At 43.6% G+C, this 25,371-nt stretch overlaps 1 protein-coding gene across 2 annotated transcripts in view; it reads left to right on the forward strand.

The window, feature by feature from the left end:
• Positions 1 to 25,371, forward strand: part of LOC141133716 (NACHT, LRR and PYD domains-containing protein 3-like) — an 87,020-nt gene that overhangs the window by 26,740 nt on the left and 34,909 nt on the right. For both annotated transcript variants that reach the window (XM_073623236.1, XM_073623237.1), the window contains exons 4-5: positions 9,575 to 9,613; positions 10,390 to 12,106. In XM_073623236.1, the coding sequence (XP_073479337.1) occupies positions 9,575 to 9,613; positions 10,390 to 12,106 (1,756 nt within the window). The remainder of the gene's footprint in view (positions 1 to 9,574; positions 9,614 to 10,389; positions 12,107 to 25,371) is intronic.

Genomic DNA, 25,371 nt, shown 5'->3' on the forward strand with positions numbered 1-25,371 from the left:
GTGTGGAGTGAATACTACATTGTTGCTGACCAAAGAGTCTTTTTGCAACATTGTGGCTGGTGTCACTATACCACTATATTTCACCATATGATGTTCACAATATTATTTTGAGTAATGAGTGGATGCTACATTGTTGCTGACCAAAAGTTTTTTTTAGCAACATTGTGGCTGGTGTCACTATACCAACATTTTTTACTATATTGTTTTCACAATATTGTTTGGAGCATGGGAATTCAATATTTAGCGGAACTATAACAAATTCTTCAATAAGTTTTTTTCACATAAATTATTTTGGATATTTATTATTCAATATCACACCTATAGGGTTCAAAACACTAAGGATTACACACACTGTATAATACACACTGTGTCAGGATGCGCGCTTGTCACTATATATGTATTGTTATACTCTTGACATATGCTTAACCCCTATCACCCACACCTACCTTTGTAAATGTCAGATACCTCCTGCATCTTCACTCACGGTAGAATGGTGGCAGGTATCCCCTTGATTTACGGACACTTCCGTGTACGGCTTGGGCCAACCCCCACACAGTAGCGGAAAGGGGTGCTGTCTCACCTTTAGTGAGGTGCACACTGTCTCCGCTCTGTACAATACCGATTCCCCTGATTCTGAGGTGGGAGGATAGGTACCCCACCACCTCATCGGTAATACAGACATACTAGATAAGTCTGACCTAAGTCTATCTTAGACCCTGAGGTATCCTTCTACCCCCATTCCTAACTACCCCCTACCCCACCTACACATCCCTTCCTGGCAGAGGACATGGGTACGCCCCCCTCACCATACGACAAGTCTCTACCACACACACGACTCAAGCTATGTTCCATAAACATAAAAGGTCTCAACACACCTGAAAAGAGATCTCAACTGTTATCCTCTTTGCTGAAATCCAAAACACATGTCGCACTTATTCAGGAAACCCATTTCAGAACAGACAGCATTCCCAAAATGCAAAACAAGCACTATCCGACAGTATACCATGCACCAAATAAAGATGCCAAGTCCAAAGGGGTTTCCATTTTGATATCCAAACAATGCCCATTACTCATAACGGAGATCCAAAGGGATACACTAGGTAGATACCTCTTTTTAAAAGGCACGCTTCACAAGAGACCCATCACCTTAGTCAATATCTACGCACCAAATACTCAACAAGTTACGTTCTTTCGAAAAACATTCCAACATCTGTTAAATTTCCAGTCGGGCACATTAATCGTTGGAGATTTCAATGTAGCCCTGAATCCCCCAATTGATACATCCAACCGATTATCCTCATTGACATACAGAGCCTTGCGTGCGATTAAATCACAACTCAGCGACATATTACTACATGACACATGGCGCACGTTACACCCTAAAGATAAGGACTTCACCTTTTTCTCTCCGCCACATAACAAGTACTCGAGACTTGACCACTTCTTTATCTCCCAAAACGACCTTTCCTATCTCACGAAAGCCACTATTGAACTGATGATTCTATCGGATCACAATCCTATTACAATGACCTTGAATCTACCCACAACAATGGTCAGGTCGCACATCTGGCGCCTTGACAATTCCCTTCTCACTGACCCAGAAACCACCCAGCTGATATCTACAACCCTTGCACATTACTTTTCAGAAAACATTCAGGAAGAATCCTCTCTGGAAACAGTATGGGCTGCACACAGGTGCGTCATTAGGAGTGAATTCATATCCCTAGCCACCAAAAGGACTAAACTTAGGAAAGTTTGCATTGAAGACTTAACTAAAGCATATCCACACTAGAACAAAAACACAAAGCCACTCTGGCAACTGAGGCCCTGGCAGAGTTGATACAAACCCGGGAAGAACTCTTAGAAGAATTACATAAATCAGTAAAACGTAAATACACCTTGACCCAAAAGGTCTTCTATGAATTTGGTAATAAATCAGGGAGGCTGTTGGCTAGAGCCTTACAGGTTAGAAAAGCAACAGACACCATTCACATGATTAAAGACAGCACAGGGAAAGCCTTTGCAACCTCAGATGATATAGCCAATCAATTTGTGCAATATTTTTCTAAATTATACAATCTGCCCGCTAAACAAATACAATCCACCACAAATGAAAGGAGGGCAATGATCCAAGATTTCCTAAAACACCACACTCCGTCTCCCCTAACTGCTGAAGAATCCACAGAACTAGACTCACCATTATCAATAGAAGAGACCCTACAGGCTCTGAAGCAATTAAAGTCAAGCAAGAGCCCAGGACCAGATGGCCTCACGGTTGGCTATTATAAGGCATTCCCAGAAACACTTATACCACAATTAGTTGAGGCATTCAACAACTTAAATCCCTCCGGTACAGCCCACAAGGACATCCTGGAGGCACATATCACCCTTATACCAAAACCTGACAAGGATGCCACGCTGGTATCAAATTACCGCCCCATTTCACTTCTCAACAAAATTTACGCCAAGGCACTGGCCAACCGCATCCTTCCCCTAATTCCCAGATTCGTTTCCCTGGACCAAGTTGGTTTTGTCCCTGGCAGGGGGGCCAGGGACAACACTACGAAAGCTCTGAATATCCACCATTGACTTTCCTCTACGTCTACTCAGATCTTTTTTCTGTCCTTGGACGTGGAGAAGGCGTTCGACAGGGTGGCCTGGGATTATATGGAGGAATCACTTTGCGCCGTAGGTATACCTCACCGCCTGCTGCAGATGATTCTAGCTTTGTACTCCCACCCCACAGCTAAAATTAGGGTAAATGGTCGCCTGGTGGACGCTTTCTCCGTGTCCAATGGTACTAGACAGGGCTGCCCCCTGTCTCCGTTACTTTTCATACTCACGATGGAACCCCTACTCCATAAACTTAGAGAGAATCAGGACGTCAAAGGTCTTGAGATCAATCACAAACACTATAAATTAGCTGCCTACGCATACGATATCTTACTTTTTCTAACTGACCCGATAAATACTATCCCTAATTTGCTTCAGGACTTCTTACTTTTCAAATCTCTCTCGAATTTGCAAATCAATTTCTCTAAATCAAAAGCCCTGAACATAACTCTACCAAGCACATTAGTTAAACAATGCAAGAACAATTTCCCATTCAACTGGGAAGCCCATGCCATTACTTATCTGGGTATTAAAATACCTACCAAACTAACTGATTTATACTCCCAGAATTTTCAATCTATCCTACAAACCATCCAAGGAGAGCTGCACAAATGGCATGCTAGACCTTTCTCATGGTTTGGAAGAATAGTTATTTTAAAAATGAATATTTTGCCCAGACTTTTATATCTTTTTCAAGCCATCACCATTAAACTCCCTCCATCTTTCTTCTCAACATACAAACGGCTATGCAGGACTTTCATATGGACATCCAAGCCACCCAGATTGAGTTGGGAGAGGCTGACGCTTCCCAAATTGCAAGGTGGCTTAAGCCTACCAGATGTCCAGAAATACCACTGGGCATGTCTCCTGACCAGAATAGTCGATTGGCACTTACATGGACACGAAAAGGACTGGATCCAACTTGAGAGCGCATTTTCTAGAATCCCGCTAGCAAATATACCTTGGCTTAGTCCTTCTTACATCCCAAAAAAACTTAACTCACATCCTTTAATCAATGCTACAATGCTAAATTTCAGAGCTGCATGCAAAAAATGAAACTTGAAAACTACCTATGAACCCATGACTCCCCTTGATGACAATCCAGAATTCCAACCGGGACTACCCTTAGGCTCTCCAATGATGGGACCACTCAGAGCACGTCTTAGAGCACACCAACTCTTTCATAACAAAAAACTACTCTCATATCAAGCTATGACTGCTCATTTCCCAGACTTCCATATCCCGTTCTATAACTATCTACAAATCCGACACTTTTTTCAAAACTCTAAACCCAATACATTCTGGTACCGGGAACTCACACATTTTGAATACATTTGCAACAGCAAAGAACCCCAAAGACACTTAATATCGACTGTGTATGTGCTCCTGTACTCCACGCACAAAATTAAAGAAGACAAGCTGGTCAGACAGTGGGAATCAGACCTACACCTGGACCTAACGGTAGAGAAGTGGGGACACATATACAGTCGTATTCACAAAGGCTCAATTAACGTCTCCACAAAAGAAAGCAGATTTAAAATATTTTCAAAATGGTACAGAACACCTGACAAGATTCACAAGTTTCACACCAGTCTCTCCCCATTATGCTGGATATGTAACGCAGCTCCTGGCACATTTCTCCATATCTAGTGGGGGTGCACACTCATACAACCATTTTGGTTAGAAATACACCGCCTGATCACCCAAATTACCACTTAGACTCCCGATTATACTCCCACCCAATTTCTATTACATTACACGTCCATCTCTAGGTCAACATACAAAAAATCTATTGTACTTTACCTCATCAATGCCGCCAACCAATGTATCCCGGTACACTGGAGAAGTACCTCCCCACCCACGATTACAGAATGGATACAGTGGGTTGACAGAACAGCTTAAATGGAAAATCTCATACACCAATCCAGAGACCAGCCAACAAAGTACTGGGAAACCTGGGCCTGTTGGTCTCACTTTAAAGAGTTGTTCACAACATCCGCTTTGCATGGGACTACTTCTTCCACATCCTAGGATAACCCCTGGATATCTCTATTAACCATCCCACAGTCCTCCGCCTCCCACTACCTATCCCCCCCTCTCATATTCCCCCACCTCACAATTACCTTCTGTTTAATACACTACACAATATGGTTTATACACATCTCAAACTAGAGCTCTCCAAACCTATACGGATGAATTTACTCCCCTGGAGGTCTCTCAGACAGTTTATACATCACATACTTAGGGACGTGGGACCCTACTACCACTGACATGGGCCCCTTCCCACAATACGAAGTACCGACCATTCTCGCACCATCACTACACATTTGTACTCTCCCCCTTTGGCCACACTCAGAGCCCTTTCGGGGTGGCCGGGGGGAGAGTTGATATTGTCGGTGTACGTTCAGATCTCTTATAGAGCTCTTCACACGAACAAACTCCCACTGTATACTATGGAACGTTATATAATACCCCATACCCATGCCATTTTTTTTTTCATTGATAACTACATATAAATACAGATAAGTCAGTCTACAATAGGACACTCTCTGTGTGTATATAGAAGGCATGGAAAAAGACATATACCTACAACGATTACTTGATTGTTTACAATATACTTGTCTCAGTGGTTTGATGTACTGACAATGTGTTCTATAAAAATGTTAAGTTCCAAGAAATAGTGGAGGTCTTTAAGATTATCTGATATGTCTGCTGGGCAGGAAGTGGGCGTAATATACTACAGTTCCTGTTAATAATGGATGCCAATTTAAAGCAACAGTAAGATCAGTAAATATATACCTTATAATGATCAGAACATACAGGATATATTATATATCATACATTGTGTTCTTTTTAATAAAGAAAAAAAAAATAGCTAGATGAAGGTTTGATCCAGGTAAGTGCCAGATTTAGTTTTAGGGTCAAAGGTCAGAGGTCATGTTAGAGGTCAGGGTTAGTGTATTTTTGGTAGGTTTATTTAAAAAAAAACATTTTCTAAATTAGTATCAGTGTCACATTTTTTAGGTAGGATAAAAAAAGCAAAATGTGTGTGATGTTTTTAGGTTGTACTACGGGTACAAACAACAGCTAACATTTGTTTTACTATTTAGTGCCAGTGTTACCAAATGAAGCTCGATTTGTCCTGAAATAAATGTGGTATAATCCTCCTGGATACACAATGTAGTTGTGATTATATGTACAGATTTACTAACACAGGTCAAAGTTGCTAAATTGTGTTCACGTATTAACATCTGTCTTACCCTCAGTCACTAAGGGGTTAAAAAATATTTACTGAGGGAGTTTACAGAATAAAATAAATGTGGGTATAACATTGTGGATGAAGGAAAAGGCTACAGAGTTCAGGAACAATGTAAAAGGGAAGCAGAGTAATGCCGCGTACACACAAGCGGACTTTACGGCAGACTTTTCCCCTGGCGGACTTTTCAACAGACTTTATGACGGACTTTCCGAATGAACAGACTTGCCTACACACAATCCACCAAAGTCAGTCGAATTTGTACATGATGATGTACGACCGGACTAAAACAAGGAAGTTCATAGCCAGTAGCCAATAGCTGCCCTAGCGTGGCTTTTTGTCCGTCGAACTAGCATACAGACGGCGGACCTTTCGACCGGACTCGAGTTCGATGGATAGATTTAAAACATGTTTCAAATCTAAGTCCGTCCAACTTTTGAGAAAACAAAGTCCGCTGGAGCCCACACACGATCGAATTGTTCGACGAAATCCAGTCCGCTGGGCAAAGTCTGCCGTAAAGTCCGCTCGTGTGTACGCGGCATTACACTTCCACAGGATGCCTGCAGTCAGTCACCATAACACAATGACATCACTCAACATGCCGAGCAGAGCAATACAATCAAAGCCACTTGTCTATTATACAGAACCTCCATATTTATAGCTGTATTCCTAGGAGACCCTCATGATTGTTGCTCAGGGTTCTGAGCCTTGTGCCCCATGCATCCACCTGAACCTCCATCACAAAGAGGAGTCAAGTCTCCAGATTCTAGGTGTGTGACTGTAACAGTGGCGTAGCGTGGGTTGTCAGCATCCGGGGCAAGGCAAGTAATTTGCGCCCCCCCCCCCCCCTAACCTGCGGACTTTTATCATTCCCCGAGTCCCTTCAAATACAATAGTACTGACCTACCTGATTCCTATACTGACCATTACACACTACACTGACCACTATACTGTCCACTACACTGACCACTACACTATGCTGTCCACTACACTAACCACTATACTGTCTACTACACTACACTGACCACTACACTGAGAACTACACTGTCCACTACACTATACAATACTGACCACTATACTACACTGACCACTATACTGTCCACTACACTACACTGACCACTATACTGACCACTACATTGAGAACTACACTGACCACCACACTAACCACTATACTGTCCACTATACTATACTGACCACTACACTGAGAACTACACTACATTGACCACTATACTGTCCACTACACTACACTGACCACTACACTACACTGTCCACTACACTACACTGTCCACTATACTACACTGTCCACTACACTACACTGACCACTACACTACACTGACCACAATACTACACTGACCACTACACTACACTGACCACAATACTACGCTGTCCACTACACTGTACTGACCACTACACTACACTGACCACAATACTACACTGACCACAATACCACACTGTCCACTATACTATACTGACCACTACACTATACTGACCACTACACTGTACTGACCACTATACTACACTGTCCACTACACTATACTGACCACTATACTGACCACTACACTGTCCACTACACTGTACTGACCACTACACTGTCCACTACACTATACTGACCACTACACTGTCCACTACACTATACTGACCACTATACTGACCACTACACTACACTGTCCACTACACTACACTGTCCACTACACTGTACTGACCACAATACTACACTGTCCACTACACTACACTGTCCACTACACTATACTGACCACAATACTACACTGACCACTACACTGTACTGACCACTACACTACACTGTCCACTACACTGTACTGACCACAATACTACACTGTACTGACCACAATACTACACTGTCCACTACACTGTACTGACCACAATACTACACTGACCACAATACTACACTGTACTGTCCACTACACTACACTGTCCACTACACTACACTGTCCACTACACTAAACTGTCCACTACACTGTCCACTACACTGTACTGACCACAATACTACACTGCCCACTACACTGTACTGACCACTATACTACACTGTCCACTACACTGTACTGACCACTATACTACACTGACCACAATACTACACTGTCCACTACACTGTACTGAACACTATACTACACTGACCACAATACTACACTGACCACTACACTGTACTGACCACAATACTACACTGTCCACTACACTGTACTGACCACAATACTACACTGTCCACACCACTATACTGACCACAATACTACACTGACCACAATACTACACTGTACTGTCCACTACACTACACTGTCCACTACACTACACTGTCCACTACACTGTACTGACCACAATACTACACTGTCCACTACACTACACTGTCCACTACACTATACTGACCACAATACTACACTGATCACTACACTGTACTGACCACTACACTACACTGTCCACTACACTGTCCTGACCACAATACTACACTGTACTGACCACAATACTACACTGTCCACTACACTGTACTGACCACAATACTACACTGACCACAATACTACACTGTACTGTCCACTACACTACACTGTCCACTACACTGTACTGACCACAATACTACACTGTCCACTACACTGTACTGACCACTATACTACACTGTCCACTACACTTTACTGACCACTATACTACACTGACCACAATACTACACTGTCCACTACACTGTACTGACCACTATACTACACTGACCACAATACTACACTGACCACTACACTGTACTGACCACAATACTACACTGTCCACTACACTGTACTGACCACAATACTACACTGTCCACACCACTATACTGACCACTACACTACACTATACTGACCACTACACTACACTGTCCACTACACTATACACTATACTGTCCTGCCTAGTCTTCCTATACTGACACTACATATACGGCGCCTGTCTCTTCTCCCCCCCCTGTGTTTATCTATTTCTCACCTTATTGTGTTGCATCGGTCTGGAGGATGAGAAGACATCTGCCCCGGCGCTCACACTCTCGTCTCCCCTGCGCTCCGGCCGCCATATTCATTTTTCCCGGCGCACTGTGATTGGGCGAATGGGGGTCATGTGCGGAGGCGGGACTTCAGGAGCGACTGTGATCGCGGATAGGCCAGCCCCACGCCACACATGACCCCCATACGCCCAATCACAAGGCGCAAAACACTAGACATGGCGGCGGAGCGCGGGGGACACAGGAAAAGAAATTAGGAGGAGGCAGCCAGTAGTGACACTACTGGCACGAAATTGCGCCCCCCTAAATTTTGCGCCCGGGGCCACGGCACCCCCCGCACCCCTCACGCTACGCCACTGGTCTGTAAACCTGCATAAAGAATTGGGAGCTTTTCTGGTCCCCCCACCATGGTCACACGTCACTGCAATGTGCTGAGATGTTACCAGGCAGACAAAGACACTCCCCATCACCTGGAGGAGGTGTGTGTCTGTAAACCTGCATAGAGAATTGGGGGCTTTTCTGGTCCCCCACCATGGTCACATGTCACTGCAATGTGCTGAGATGTTACCAGGCAGACAAAGACACTCCCCATCACCTAGAGGAGGAGAGACTCCAATCTACAGAGGGTTGGTGGGATGATGATGTCGGGAGGATCTGCTACACTAATAAATCTCTTAGTTATTATTTTATACATTTCAGAGGTTTGTCAGGACTAATCACTTCCCTAATTTTATTTCCAGCCAAACTGAAGAAGATGACACATGACAACAGATACACAGGTTAGTAGGTCATCCACGTCTGATATTAAATCTCTTCTGGATGAACTTTTTGTTTTATTGTAGTCTGGATCAGTGGTGGAACTACCAGGGTCGCAAAGGTTGCCCTGGCATTCCGTCACTGTAGGGGGGCCCAAGATGGCAGGAAGGGGGGCCACTGCAGAACATGGGCTCAGTTAACACGGCTGTGACCCCAAAGTTGTGCAACTTGCTTGCAATTTATTTGTGACTTATTTGCAATTTTGTGATTTAAGATTGTGGTCTATGGCACTCAAATCACACCAAAGTCACAGAAAAGTATTGCAGGAACCTATTTCTTTGTTGCTGCGACTTGAGCCACATGGATTAGGACAGCATCCATTGAAATTAATGTGTTTTGACATGTCATGAGACTTTGTGTTGCAAGTCACGTGATAAGTCGTAGCAGGGCATTTAAAGGGCCCCATGACAGGAACAAGTGGAAAGGGCCCCTGCCTCAGAGGGAAGAGCCCCAGTCTTGGAGGGAAGGGCCCTGGGACTGATGGAAAGGGCACCAGTAGTCAGGGGGACCCTTCATGGTTTCTTGCACTGGGGCCCTGAAGGTTATAGTTACTCCTCTGGCCTGGATGATGTGTCCACAGTTTGGATGCTTCCACAGTCCTCCTATATTTCATAGAATATCTTCTTTTAGGGTTAAATTCTTTGGGTTTATGGTTAGAATACAATATTTCCAATTCTGTCTTATAAATACTATTTCATGTGTGTATGAGCAATAAAATGTTCTCTTCTCTCTCATAAAGGCATCAGTAAGGAACTCAGAGAGTCTACGAAAGAGAAGTTCCTGAGGATTAAGGAATATAATTACATTATGGGGGAGGCTGTTCATCTACAGAAAAGATTCACCAAGGTATTGATGATAAAGGGACCCCAGAATAAAGAGGGAAAAGAACAAGAAATAAGGAGCTCAGGTAGAAGACATCTACAGATCATGGAGAAAAGATCCCCATTCACAATCCAGGCCCTCTTTGACATTGATGAAGGTGGGTTCATTCCTAAGATTGTGGTGTTACAAGGAGCTGCTGGGATTGGAAAGACAATGACCTCCAAGAAGATCATGTTGGACTGGGCCTCCGGAGATCTCTACCAAGACAAGTTTGACTTTGTGTTTTATCTGAGCTGTAGAGAAATCAACACCATCCCTGGAAACATAAGTCTTGTGGGACTTTTATCCAAAACCTGCAGACTGAGTTCACATGACCTTGTGTCTATTCTGGAGGATCCTGGAGGTCAGAGAAAACTTCTCACCATAGTTGATGGGTTTGATGAACTGAGGTGGACTCTGGAGGAGAAATCTGAGAGTTGTCTTGACATTTCTATGGAAACCCACAAAGAAATGATTCTCCAAAGCTTGCTCAGGAGACACATTCTCCCACAATCTTCTTTGATCATCACCACAAGGTCACTGGCCATGGAGAAACTTAACACATTCATTGATGATTCTCGCAATGTGGAAATCCAGGGATTTACAAGGGACGATCGAGAGGAATATGTCCATAAATTCTTTGGAAATAAAAAAGATGCAGACAAGGTTCTCAGTATAATAAAAGACAATGACGTTGTGTACACCATGTGTGCCGTCCCCATCACATGCTGGATTATCTGCACTGTAATGAAACAAAAAATAAGAAAAGATTTGGCTTTGATTCAGTGTCAGACGATGACTTCAATTTACCTTCTCTACCTGGAGGTTTTACTAACTCATCACAGCAAGAAGGAGCAATCTGTACACAGGAAACAAACCTGCCTGAAGAAGCTGTGTGCTCTGGCAAATCAGGGAGTTCTAAACCAACAAATCTTGTTTGAGAAGAAAGATCTGGAAAGACATGGACTTTCTCTGTCTGAGGTGGAGTCTGTATTTCTGAATGAGAACATCTTTTATTGGGAGGTCCGCACCCAAACCTACTACAGCTTCATCCACCTGAGTGTACAGGAGTTCCTTGCTGCTCTCTATTATGTGATGGATGATGGGTCTGGGTCTATGGAAGGTACTTTCCTCCCAGAGATCTGTAAAGAGAAATCATTCTGTGACCTCAATTCAAATTCCTCACATTTAGCATTATCTGTACAATTCCTGTTTGGTTTCTTAAATGAAAATCAGGTGAAGACATTCTTAGAGGTCACAGGAATCACCATCTCACTTCGCGCCAGACCTGCAATGCTAGAATGGGCCATGAAGGACATTGATCCTACTTTCTATACTCAGAACATCTTCTGTCTGTATGAGACTCAGGACAAGGACTTCATTAGGAGAGTCATGTCTGGTTGTACAAGTTTGGAGCTGTATGGCTCACATACTGGTCACTTGTGGATGGACAGGAATTATTCCAAGCAGTTGAACTATTGCTTGGAGTGTTTGAAGAGAGAAAGTTTTCAGTCTTTACATCTTGTAGATCTCACTGTGGGTCCAGAGTGCCAGAAACTTCTATCTCCATTCCTACACAGGAGTCAGGATGTCGGGTAAGTGAGTGTGAGGATATCCTAACTGAATTCAGAGAATGGGCAGGAACCTGTATACAGTATGATGGTGATTATCAGACATGTTCTCTATCTACTACACTTGTTAGAAGTCCTGGGAACTCACACTTTCCTCATCCCTAAGCCCTGGTTCACACTACATCAATTTTCCAGCGAGCTGCGACATTCTGGTGACATGTAAAGTCGCAGGTCAGGTGAAAACACACAGATTTTATAGGGCGTTGTCCTCATTGCTGCGTTTTGAGTCACTGTGACAAAAGAAAATACTTCCTGCACTACTTTCGGGCGATTCTTGTGCTGCACGACTCCCATAGACTACAATGTAAAATCGCCAGAAAGTTGTACATTTGTCTGAATCTTTAAGACGTTGCTGCGTCTTCTAAGGCTTCTTTAAACCTCACTTCTCCTCCCTGGTCATCCTTGCTGCTTAAATAAATTCCTCCCAAACACAGCCCAGTCACGCGTGAGCGTAGCGGAAACGCACATTCCCACTTACATTATTTGTGTATTTTTCATGAGTAAGCACACATTGGGGGTTATTTACGAAAGGCAAATCCACTTTGCACTGCAAGTGCAACTACGAGTGCAAAGTGCACTTGAAATTGCACTGAAAGTGCACTTGGAAGTGCGGTCTCTGTAGATCCGAGGGGGACATGCAAGGAAAATTTAAAAACAGCATTGCACATGATTGGATAATAAAATCAGCAGAGCTTCCACTCCTTCAGACCTGCCCCTCATATTTACAGCGACTGCACTTCCAAGTGCACTTTCAGTGCAATTTCAATTGCACTTTGCACTTGTAGTTTTCACTTGTAGTGTAAAGTGGATTTGCCTTTCGTAAATAACCCCCATTGTGTTTAGGGAGCCCATTCACTGGAATGTTCTGCCCTACATGCAACAAACACCCCAAAGTACAATGCCTTGCAAAAGTATTCACCCCCTTGGCTTTTTACTTATTGTGTTACATTACAGCCTTTAGTTCAATTTTTTTTAATCTGAATTATATGTGATGGATCAGAACACAATAGTCTAAGTTGGTGAAGTAAAATTAGAAAAATATATACATAAAACTATTTTTCAGAAATAAAAAAATGATAATTGGCATGTGCGTATGTATTCACCCTTTTTGTTATGAAGCCCATAAAAAGCTCTGGTGCAACCAATTACCTTCAGAAGTCACATAACTAGTGAAATGATGTCCACCTGTGTGCAACCTAAGACCGCGTACACACGATCAGAACTTGGATGGTTTTTCAGACGGAATTCCGCTCAAGCTTGTCTTGCATACACACGGTCACACAAACTTTTGACCGCCAAGAACGCGGTGATGTACAACACATACAACGGCACTAGAAAAGGGAAGTTCAATAGCCAGTGTGCCACCCTTTGGGCTCCTTCTGCTAATCTCATGTTTATCTTGTGTTAGTAGAAGTTTGGTGAGAGGCGATTCGTGCTTTTCAGCCTCGTGCATTTCAGATCGTTACTTCTCTTCAGTTTGTGCTTGTGGGTTCATATTTGTTCTTCAGTGCGTGTAGTCAGTTCGCATCTGGGTTTCAGTGCGTATTATTATTATTATTATTATAGTACCTATTTGTTTTTCAGTGCGTTCTTGTCCGCTCGTTTCTGATTTTCAGCTCGCTCTTCTCAGGCCTTTCTGTTTTTCAGTGCTTTCTGTTAGTTTGTTCTGACCAGTCAACCGTTTTTGTAGCCATGTTGCGGTTACGTACTGGTCGTAGAGTTTGTGCTATGCAGGGGCTTGGTGTTGGGGTTCCTGCTTTGACCCAAGCCCAGCCAATGAACAGGATGGGGAGGAGTTCATGGACGAAGAATTGGTTGCTCCAGCGTGACCAATTCTGTCTTATGCCTTTGTTGCGGGAGATCCAGGAGAATAATCCTGATGATTTCAGGAATTTTCTCCGAATGACGGACCCCGTTTTTCACCATCTGTTGGCTTTGTTGTCCCCTTATATTATGAAGTAGGACACCTGCATGCGGCAAGCCATCACTCCCGAGCAGAGGCTAGTCGCCACATTGCGGTACTTGGCGACAGGGAGAAGTCTGCAGGACCTCAAGTTCTTGACAGGCGTCTCCCCCCAGGCTCTGGGGATCATTATTCCAGAGACCTGTTCTGCCATCATATAAGTCCTGCAGAAGGACTATATTAGGGTACCTTTTTCTCCTTTAACATCACATTATATGTATTTAATTTTGCCAATGTATTGTATTTCTTTCATCATTCCCTAATTACCATGATTGTAATATGCTGTGAATGTCCTTTTTTTTTGTCCTTAATGCATATTTTCCTTCACTAACCTCCCCAGCATGCTATCCTGGGCCCATATACACCTAGCCTAGTCACTTAACAATGTATTTTGTCAGCTCCATAGTAGTGCTTTACCCTAAACACCCCCTAAAATGTGTACAAATGTTATTTGTGTCCTTAACTGCTTCCCGACCGCCTCACACAGATATACTGTGGCAGAAGGGCACGTACAGGCAGATTAACGTACCTGTACGTTGCACTCTAAGGGGCGGATTGCGGGCGCGCGCGCCCGCCGGGAGCTCTGAGACAGCACAATCTGCTGGGTCAGCTCTCCAGGGAGAGGGGAAGACAGAGGAACTGCCCAGAGAGCTGACCCAGCAGATTCAGCTCACAGGAAGAGACAAGGACACAGCATTTCTGGCATGATCAATGCGTCTTTTTTTTGTACTAGCTGAAAAAAAAACTGATGCGGCCATTCCAACTAATGGCCTATGGTGGTGTATCTATTGATGTGGATGCCGTGCGGATTTTCCTTCTTATCGAGAGGAGATGACATCTGACCAGGCAAGCTACCTAGACCTGTTGGTCATCAAGCTTTTTTGACCTGTATGGCGTATGCCATTTCAGGCCATTTCACTCTGGTAAGCCTCCATACTCTCCTGGTGATGGTCCTGGCACTGATTTCAGCTTTTCATGCACCTTCGGTTCTACCACGGTCCACTTACCTGCCTGATTGGGTCTAATCATCCCCCTGTGCATTTGGGAGGCATTCGCCCATCATCGTTTTTGCACTATCACCATAGACTTCTTTGATCTTTTTCACTTATATGATATGGACTATTATATCTTTTGATGTTATTCACCAATTATTTGAGGTGTTATATACACATATGTGTTATTGCTTTTTTATAACAGTCACTGTTATATTTGTGTATCTAGTGCACTACAGTTTTATTTAGTAGTTGCATTAATTGTATAAGGTTTTTCATGTTTCACATCATTTTGATAGATTTATTTATTGTACACATTTATTGAGCTTATAGCGCTACACTTTTAATTTTTTGCTATGTGGGTAATCAATGCATTTTTAATTGCACCGATCGCTGTATAAATGTGAATGGTCCCAAAATCGCACCAAAAGTGTCCGATGTGTCCGCCATAATGAAGCAGTCATGATAAAAATCGCTGATCGCCGTCATTACTAGTAAAAAAAAAATTATCAATAAAAATGCCATAAAACTATCCCCTATTTTGTAGACGCTATATCTTTTGCGCAAACCAATCACTAAACGCTTATTGCAAATTTTTTTTTTTTTTTTACCAAAAATATGTAGAAGAATATGTATTGGCCTAAACTGAGGAAAAAATATATATTTTTGGGGATATTTATTATAGCAAAAAGTAAAAAATAATGCGTATTTTTCAAAATTGTCGCTTTTTTTGTTTATTGCGCAAAATATAAAAACCACAGAGGTGATCAAATACCACCAAAAGAAAGCTCTATTTGTGGGAAAAAAGGACGTCAATTTTGTTTGGGAGCCATGTCGCACGACCGCACAATTGTCAGTTAAAGTGACGCAGTGCTGAATCGCAAAAAGTGCTCTGGTCAGGAAGGGGGTAAATCCTTCCGGGGCTGAAGTGGTTAAATTCAGGCAGAGTGCCAGAGGCTTTTTTTTTGTGGTCCCAAACTCATCTAGAACCCCTCCCCTAAAATTTTTGCAATGGGCCATCAGAGGGGGTGAGGGATCTGATAAGTGTACCTTATCTTTTTGTCTTCAAATACTCCTTAAAATAAATGCTATACTGATGTTGGCCAAGAATGTTTGTGCCTAATCTGCTTGCAATGTTATGTGCAAAAGTTATTTTTTCTGGTTGGACTCCACAGTTGCCTTCAACGCCACAGGAATGGCAGACTGTGGCCTCCCAGTTTGCCGAGCATTGGGACTTTCCCAACTATGGTGGGGCAATTGATGGGAAACACGTCCATATCGTCCCACCACCCCACTCGTGGTCATACTATTTTAACTATAAGGGGTTTCATAGTATAGTGTTGATGGCGGTGGTGTCGGCGACATATGAGTTTTTATATGTGGACGTAGGGAAGAATGGCCGGATGTCAGATGGTGGAGTCTTTGCCCAGACCTAGTTCTACGGACGTCTCCAGAGTGGTGGCTTGGGATTGCCACCTGCGGAAGAGAACGTGGAAGGACTCCCATTTGTGTTTGTCGCAGATGAAGCATTTGGCCTGGGTGAACATCTGATGAGGCCATTCCCCCAGAGGACCCTCACCCCGGAGAAGAGGGTTTTTAATTACCAGCTGGCCAGAGCCAGAAGAGTGGTGGAGAATGCGTTTGGTATAATGGCCAGCTGGTTCTGCCTATTCCTTACAGCAATCAATATGGCGGAGTATAAACTGAATCACATAGTGCTAGCTTACTGTATTTTCCATAATTATTTAAGGAGAAATGCTCCAAATTATGTGGCCTCAGTTGGGCCTGAGGCCACAATTCAGGACATAAATACAATGACGGCCCTTGAAGCTGGCTGCCCTGGCTTGCCCCCCCAAAGCGCACGTGATGTGTGGCAAAAGTATCTGAACTATTTTACGGGTAAGGGGGCCATTTTTGATTCTTTTATAAACTAAAAAATTATTTTGATCTGAAATCATCTTGAATTTGATTTACTGCTTGTGTTTCTTTTAGCTGTTTCCTAGGTTCACCTAGTGCACTTATAGTGCCAAGTGGATTTTGCTTTATTAAATAACCACCATTGTCACTGTAAACACCAACTTAATACAAAAACTGGTATTGAGCATTGAAAGAAGAAGCCACACATTGTTGATAGGGATGAGCCAAACACCCCCCCCCCCCCCGGTTCGGTTCGCATCCAGAACATGCGAACAGGCAAAAAATTTGTTCGAACACCGTTAAAGTCTATGGGACACAAACATGAATAATCAAAAGTGCTAATTTTAAAGGCTTATATGCAAGTTATTGTCATAAAAAGTGTTTGGTCCTGTCCCAGGGGACATGTATCAATGCAAAAAAAGTTTCAAAAATAGCCATTTTTTCAGGAGCAGTGATTTTAATAATGCTTAAAGTGAAACAATAAAAGTGTAATATTCCTTTAAATTTCGTACCTGGGGTGTCTATAGTATGCCTGTAAAGTGGCGGAATGTTTCCCGTGTTTAGAGAGCAAAATGACATTTCAAAGGAAAAAAAGTCATTTAAAACTACTCGCGGCTATAATGAATTGTCGGTCCCGGCAATACACATAAAATTCATTGAAAAAAACGGCATAGGATTCCCCCACAGGGGGAACCCCGAACCAAAATTAAAAAAAAAAATGCGTAGGGGTCCCCCCAAATTCCATACCAGGCCCTTCAGGTCTGGTATGGATATTAAGGGGAATCCCGCGCCAAAATTCTTTTTAAAAATGGCGTGGGGGTCCCCCTCAAAATCAATACCAGACCCTTATTTGAGCACACAACCTGGCAGGCCGCAGGAAAAGAGGTGGGGCGAGAGAGTGCCCCCCCTCCTGAACCGTACCATGCCACATGCCCTCAACTTTGGGAGGGTGCTTTGGGGTAGCCCCCAAAGCACCTTGTCCCCTTGTTGATGGGGAGAAGGGCCTCATACTCACAACCCTTGCCCGGTGGTTGTGGGGGTCTGCAGGCGGGGGGGCTTATCGGAATCTGGAAGACCCCTTTAACAAGGGGACCCCCAGATCCCAGCCCCCCCTGTGTGAATTGGTAATGGGGTACAAATGTACCCCTACCATTTCACAAAAAAAGTGTCAAAAATGTTAAAAAAGACACTAGACGGTTTTTGACAATTCCTTTATTAATGTCATCTTCTTTCCCCGCTTCTTCTTCCATCTTCTTCCGGTCTCCCTTCGGTGTTCTTCTTCTTCCTCCATCTTGTTCTTCCCCTGCTTCTTCCTCTATCTTCCTCTGCTTCTTCCTCCGGTCTTCTCGTCCGGCATCTTACTCCTGCTTCTTCTTCCCCGTTTCGTCCTTCGGACGATCCGCCTCAATGGGAGTCTCCCGCTGTGTGACGCTTCTGTTCAGGTGAAAAAAAGGGAGCAAAGTGGGACTTTGAATGAAACATGCAATCACCAATCGGGGGTCAACCACGGCATATTTAATGTAAATCAAAAGAAGATTTATACAGGAAATGCATAGTAAAACAGTAAAATTCATATATATACATATTAGGAACATGAAATACATGACAGTACATAGAGACTTGGACTACACCAATTGAAAAACTTCCTATTTACTTGAAATCACTGATCGCTTTGCAAATGTCCATATGAATAAAATGAGATACATATTCAGTAAAGCATTGCATATACTAAGGCTCTATGTGTTTTGTGGAGTATTTTTATCCACTCTTCAGGAGCAGCAATGTCATAATATCTGAAAAGAGATATAAAAGTATCTAAATCACTGCCTTTGAGGGGGGGACACTATAGGGACAATCTGGTTGAAAAATATGAACTCTTCTAAAAAGTACTCACAACCACCATGTGGCGGTGCAACCACGAGAGCTGGAGACTCCCCTAAGGGCATCTTGTCCGGGAGCTGTGGCAGCATGTGGTGCAAGCAGGTGCCCCCTATGGCCCCACACACTGAGGACAGGTGTCCGTACACCGGAGGCTCATAGGAAACATAGGTAATGGCTGAGCACATCAAGATTAGCCTCTAAGAGAGATAAAAAATTATAAATAATTAATAATTGCTGTACTTGGATGAGTACTATGTAATGCAATTATATAAATATAGCTGTCTATATTACCTAGTATTGGACTGCAGGCAACCACAATGTGCGGTAAATGAGTGTTAGCCTAGTAATGAAAATAAGCCATCAATGTGGACAACCAGCCCCAAGTGAGGCCTATAAGGGCCCGAACGTCCAAGCGCTATCTAACGTCACGTAGGCATGCCGGGAGAGGAAAAGGCGCCAACGGCAGAATGACAAAATCATTTGGCGTAGGCATCAAAAACCCCTCACACTGGCCGCAGATGGAAAATGCCACCAGCGTGACGACATTCATACAACGCCACACGCATGGTGTGTGTCACGAGGCATCGATGAGCAGCGCAACGGTATCCACCCGCTCCAAAGAGGGGGCGGGGAAATCACGTGGCGCGCATTGCAGCTACAGGACGTAGAAGTGAGCCGATTGGCTCACGAAACCAGACCAAGGAGCAAAACCACTATAGGGTGAATAATGTAAAAGTAGGAGGTAAGATAAGAAGCCCATGGATGTCTGATTCCTCAAAAAGGATGTAAAGTGCTAACAAAGGCAGAATAAAAAATAGTAACTGGCATGATATACCAGCTGCGACTTATGTTCAGGTGACAGCTCTTATATAAAGGAGGGCGGGGCCACCCGGTGACCCCGCCCCCTCTTATGCACGGGGACTTCCCTATGGCTTTACCCATGATGTCAGAGGGGGGCGGGGTCACCCGTTTACGTAAACGGTTGACCCCGCCCCCTCTGACACCATGGGGAAAGCCATAGGGAAGTCCCCGTGCATCAGAGGGGGCGGGGTCACCGTCTGGCCCTGCCCTCCGTTATATAAGAGCTGTCACAAGAACAGGAGCGTCACACAGTGGGAGACTCCCATTGAGGCGGATCGTCCGGAGGACGAAGTGGGGAAGAAGAAGCCAGAGGAATATGCCGGACGAGAAGACCGGAGGAAGAAGCAGAGGAAGCTAGAGGAAGAAGCGGGGGAAGAACAAGATGGAGGAAGAAGAAGAACACCGAAGGAAGACAAGAAGAAGACGGAAGAAGAATCGGGGAAAGACGAAGACATTAAAGGAATTGTCAAAAGCCGTCTATTGTCTTTTTTAACATTTTTGACACTTTTTTTGTGAAATGGTAGGGGTACGTTTGTACCCATTACCAATTCACACGGGGGGGGCCGGGATCTGGGGGTCCCCTTGTTAAAGCCCCCCGCCCGGAGACCCCCACAACCACCAGGCAAGGTTTGTGGGGATGAGGCCCTTCTCCCCATCAACATGGGGACAAGGTGCTTTGGGGGGCTACCTCAAAGCACCGTCCCAATGTTGAGGGCATGTGGCCTGGTATGGTTCAGGAGGGGGGGCGCTCTCTCGTCCCCCCTCTTTTCCTGTGGCCTGCCAGGTTGCATGCTCGGATAAGGGTCTGGTATGGATTTTGAGGGGGACCCCCACGCCATTTTGTTTTTTTAATTTTGGCGTGGGGTTCCCCTTAATATCCATACCAGACCTGAAGGGCCTGATATGGAATTTGGGGGGACCTGCACGCGTTTTTTTTTGTAATCTTGGTTCGGGGTTCTCCTGTGGGGGAATCCCATGCCGTTTTTTTCAATGACTTTTATGTGTATTGCCAGGACCGACAATTCATTATAGCCGCGAGTAGTTTTAAATGACTTTTTTCCTTTAGAAATGTCATTTTGCTGTCAGACTGTTCTAAACACGGGAAACATGTGCCACTTTACAGGCATACTATAGACACCCCCAGGTACGAAATTTAAAGGAATATTACACTTTTATTGTTTCACTTATTCATTCACTTACGCATTATTAAAATCGTTGCTCCCGCAAAAACGGACGTTTTTAAAACTATTTTTTGCATTGATACATGTCCCCTGGGGCAGGACCCAGGTTCCCAAACACTATGACACTATGACAATAACTTGCATATTAACCTTTAAAATTAGCACTTTTGATTTCTCCCATAGACTTTTAAAGGGTGTTCCGCGGCTTTCAAATTTTCCGCGAACACCCCAAATTGTTCGCTATTCGGCGAACATGCGAACAGCCAATGTTCGAGTCAAACTTATGTTCGACCCGAACATAAAGCCCATCCCTAATTGTTGAGTATAAAAATGTTTCCACCAAAAATAGATCTTTGTTTAATTAAGTTTGACATTTTTAGTTTTATATTTTGCTTTAACAGGCATGTTTCAAACCATAACATACACAACTCTGGAACTTACAAAGTTCAACGTATAAAAAGTGAAGGCAATATCAGACATTAGTATGTCAAAACTGTGTTGATATTGCCTTCATCACATGGGGTGATGTGACCCCTGTAAAAGCCAAATTTTAAAGATGCACAAAAATTGGGATTCAAAATGTGGATTTCCCTCCTGATCCCATGCCTAATGTCAACATGTGCTAGCTCATGGGGGATCACAGGACGTGTTTTGGGGGTGCAACCCCTTCCTCTCACCTACTTGAGTTGCGAGGAAGAGGTTGCACACACAAAACGCGTACATTGATATCCCATGATGCCAGATAGCACATGTTGACACACTGTGTGCATCTTCAAAATTTGGCTTTTAAAATGTATTAAAACTTTAGGAAATTTCTCAAAAAAATTATAAAATGGTGTCATTTTGTTGTTATTTAGATTCTCCCTAATACATCAATCATGTTCTTCAGTTTTTGTTCAACATCATTGTTTTTTTGCTTTATGATGTCTAAATCCTGACTACACACCATTATGTCCTGGATTAGCATTTGTGCACTTTCACTGGTAAAAATGAGGAGATTCGTTCTTCCACAACATGCACATCACCTAAAATCAAAAGACACAACATGTATTATAAATATGCAGGCATACATCTATTACCTGAAGCTGTGGTCTCAGACAGTCTCTTGTTGGGATAGACGTGGAATCCCTTTGCACGTCTATCCCACACGAATGGGGAATACTAGCTGTACACCATTTTCTTGACCAGAGATTTCCCAACATGGGTGCGCAAAATTAATTTATTCTAGAATTATTGGAGATGGCTCTCAAGAACAACATTTTTCAATTTGCGGACCACTACTATCAACAGCTCTGGGGGACCTCCATGGGAGCCCCATGGGCACCGGCATACGCCTATCTCCACCTCACATGGTGGGAGGAGGAGAGGGTTTACGCTTCGTCAATGTACCGTGACCACGCCCACCTGTGGCTACGGTAAATTAATGATGTGCTGATGGTGTAGAGCCGGCACTCGCCAGGAACTCTCAGATTTCATGGAAGAACTGGGTCACAACACACGCAACATAAGGCTGACCTATGTTGCGGACCCTCATGAAATCTCATTCCTGGACCTCTCAATTAGAATTGAGGATGGTGAATTGGTCACCAAAACATTCCGGAAGGAGACAGCTGCCAATACCATGCTGCGAGCCGACAGTCACCACTCCCGCTCTCTGATACGGGGTATTCCTGTGGGACAGTTCCTCTGTATCCGGAAGAACTGTTCCACTAAGGAGGATTACCGGCGTGAATCTGAGCAATTATTATCAGCGATTTCGAGAATGCAGGTACTCACATGGCATTTTCCGAAGGCCCAAAATGATTGCGGGGAAGAAAACCAGGGCTGATTTGCTTGTACCCCAGAAGGGAAATATGGGCAATCTGAATGAACCAGTCAGGTTTATCACTCCCTTTGGCGTACAATGGCTCCATTCTATCCAACCACTGGCACATCCTTATTAGGTCAGACACATTGAAAGCGATTGTAGGTGACAAACCACTAATGGTGGCCAAAAGAGCCAGAAATCTGAAGGATGATTTGGTTGAGTCAGAATTCAGATGACCCATTAGCAGAAACTGGCTCACGGATTTGCCCAGGGTAAAGGGCATATTCCCCTGTGGGCACTGCGGCATTTGCAAATTTGTTGACCACACCAAAACATTCCATGACTCAGACTCTACTAATGAATATGAAATCAAATTGTTTATTAATTGCAGCACATCGAGGGTCCCCTATATTTTAGAATGCCCCTGTCACATGTTGTATGTTGGCAAAACTAAGCGCCAGTTACGAGTCAAGTTTGCTGAACATTTAAAAAGTATTAGACTAGAGGAAGAGACCCCAATAGCCCACAATTTCCCTAAATTTCAAGAAAATCTATTGGGACTCAGTGTAAAGGGATTTTTTTGCCCTCAATCTCTCTGACCACAGGGGCGATTATGATACTGTACTTATGAGGAAAGAAAAATTATGGATATTTAGGCTCCAGACCCTTCAGCCAATGGGCCTCAATGTTGAGTTAAGCCTGAAAGTCTTTCTGGAACCTTAGGGGGGTCCCTCCTTTATAAAGCCATGACTGTTCATCTGATATATGTCATACGGGGATATCCCCGGGCCACTGCACGGTCACATGCCCAGATTAGTTCATTGCCCACAAGATGAGCCTTGTTTTCTCCATATCATTTGAGAACATACATCTTTAGTTGTGGTTTGCCCTATAGTAAACCTAAACGTTCTCTATTATCCATGTGTGCATCATTATTATTTGCTAATCGGGTGATCTCCCCAAATATGTCAGGTATTATCTGGAGGTAAAACCTCAAGTATTATTTGTAGCTTATGTTGCCTCTATGGCGATCTGGGAAGCCTCACCTGTCTTTCTTCTTTTTTGACTAAGTGTAGTTTTAAGTTGTAACCACAAGATGGTGATACATAATCCAATATGCGATTGATACTTTGGCCAGGAGGCCTTATTTAAGGATAGTGATATTACATGCACAATGTCCAGATGAAGTGCTTGTTTAAAGCAAGAAACGCGTCGACATAGTGATGCCATAGATGCTGGCAGCTCCCCCCTGTGCTCCTGAGCGGCTTCATATTATTGATTGCAAGATGACTTCTTGCACGGAAACATTGAAGGCAAAAGCATTGGTATGGACTTATTAGAGAGTGCCCTCTGCTGGCTAAACATAGCTGAGCGACCTGCACAGTGAAACGGATGAACCGCATGCAATTAGATCCACTGCTCTCTATGCGGACAAGTGATCACTCTGCTGGATATAAGGAACTCATCCTGACCGCAGCCTGTCTCTGTCTGTTGGACCTGTCTACAATTGACGTGTGAAAGACGTTTTCTGGTCAAGCACCTGTAGTAAAGATAAGGGTAAGAACCCCAAGCGGACTGGTATGTTCCCTTTTCATAAGCTTCCATGTCGTTTTACAGGCTATAGACCTACGGCTGATGTGTAAAAATTTACATAAGACGGCTCCGGGGTTTTCATAATCAGCTTCAGATCCTTGCAGTCTTGCGCACCAATTGAATCAAACTTTGTGTGCCCAAGTGTGTTCTGCTTCATGACTGAATATATTGGAAATCTTTTTGGCTGATTATGCATGGATGAACTGGTTCTCTCTATATCTATGCTGAAACATTGCTTGGAAGTGTGGTACAATTGTCTGTTTTGGCAGAGTTCCAAGCTGAATACATGATTTTTTCCTTTTCTTCATGCTGGAATACTTAACTTTTTTGGACAATATTCACACATGGAGACACCCCTAGTATCCCCTGGAACACCTGTGTGGGACACCCTAAAAGTTTGTTCTGGTGTCCCACACTAGTGCTCCTGTGTCCAGATGTGTAAACAGCTGCTGAGTGTCCTCTCCTTACATTACACTGAATCAAGTTTGCATTTCATTCTAGTTACAAACACATCTAGACAACAATGTACTAAACTTATTTAAATACAAATAGGCATGACCAAATGTAGTTAACCCTGTATCTGCAAAAAAATCGTATTATTAGTGGGCGAACAAACGATGTTTACTACGACCGATTACTGTGCCCACGAGCCTGAAAGTTGCCATTTTAAACTGTGCAACAGTAAAGAAAACCACATGGAGCTTCATGCAAGTAATAATAATAATAGGGACACAGGACAAATACTTACTTTTTAGAAGAACTTTCTTGATCTTTCTGTACTGATTTTGCTCCCTCAATTTCAGGTCTGACCAGTGTTTCCTCAATTGCTCCTTGGATCGTCGTACCCCAAATTTCCTGTGCAGCCTTCTCACAACTTTAGACATGATCTTGGCCTTTCTCACATTTGGGTTTAGGTAAGGTCCATACTTCCCATCATAGTCTGCCCTCTTCAAGATGTCCACCATCTCTACAAAGGACATATTTGAGGCCTTATATCTCCTCTGGGATCGGGACGTTTCTGGCTCCGGACTTTC

This window comes from Aquarana catesbeiana, linkage group LG03, assembly GCF_042186555.1.
Source record: "Aquarana catesbeiana isolate 2022-GZ linkage group LG03, ASM4218655v1, whole genome shotgun sequence".
Lineage (NCBI taxonomy): Eukaryota > Metazoa > Chordata > Amphibia > Anura > Ranidae > Aquarana > Aquarana catesbeiana.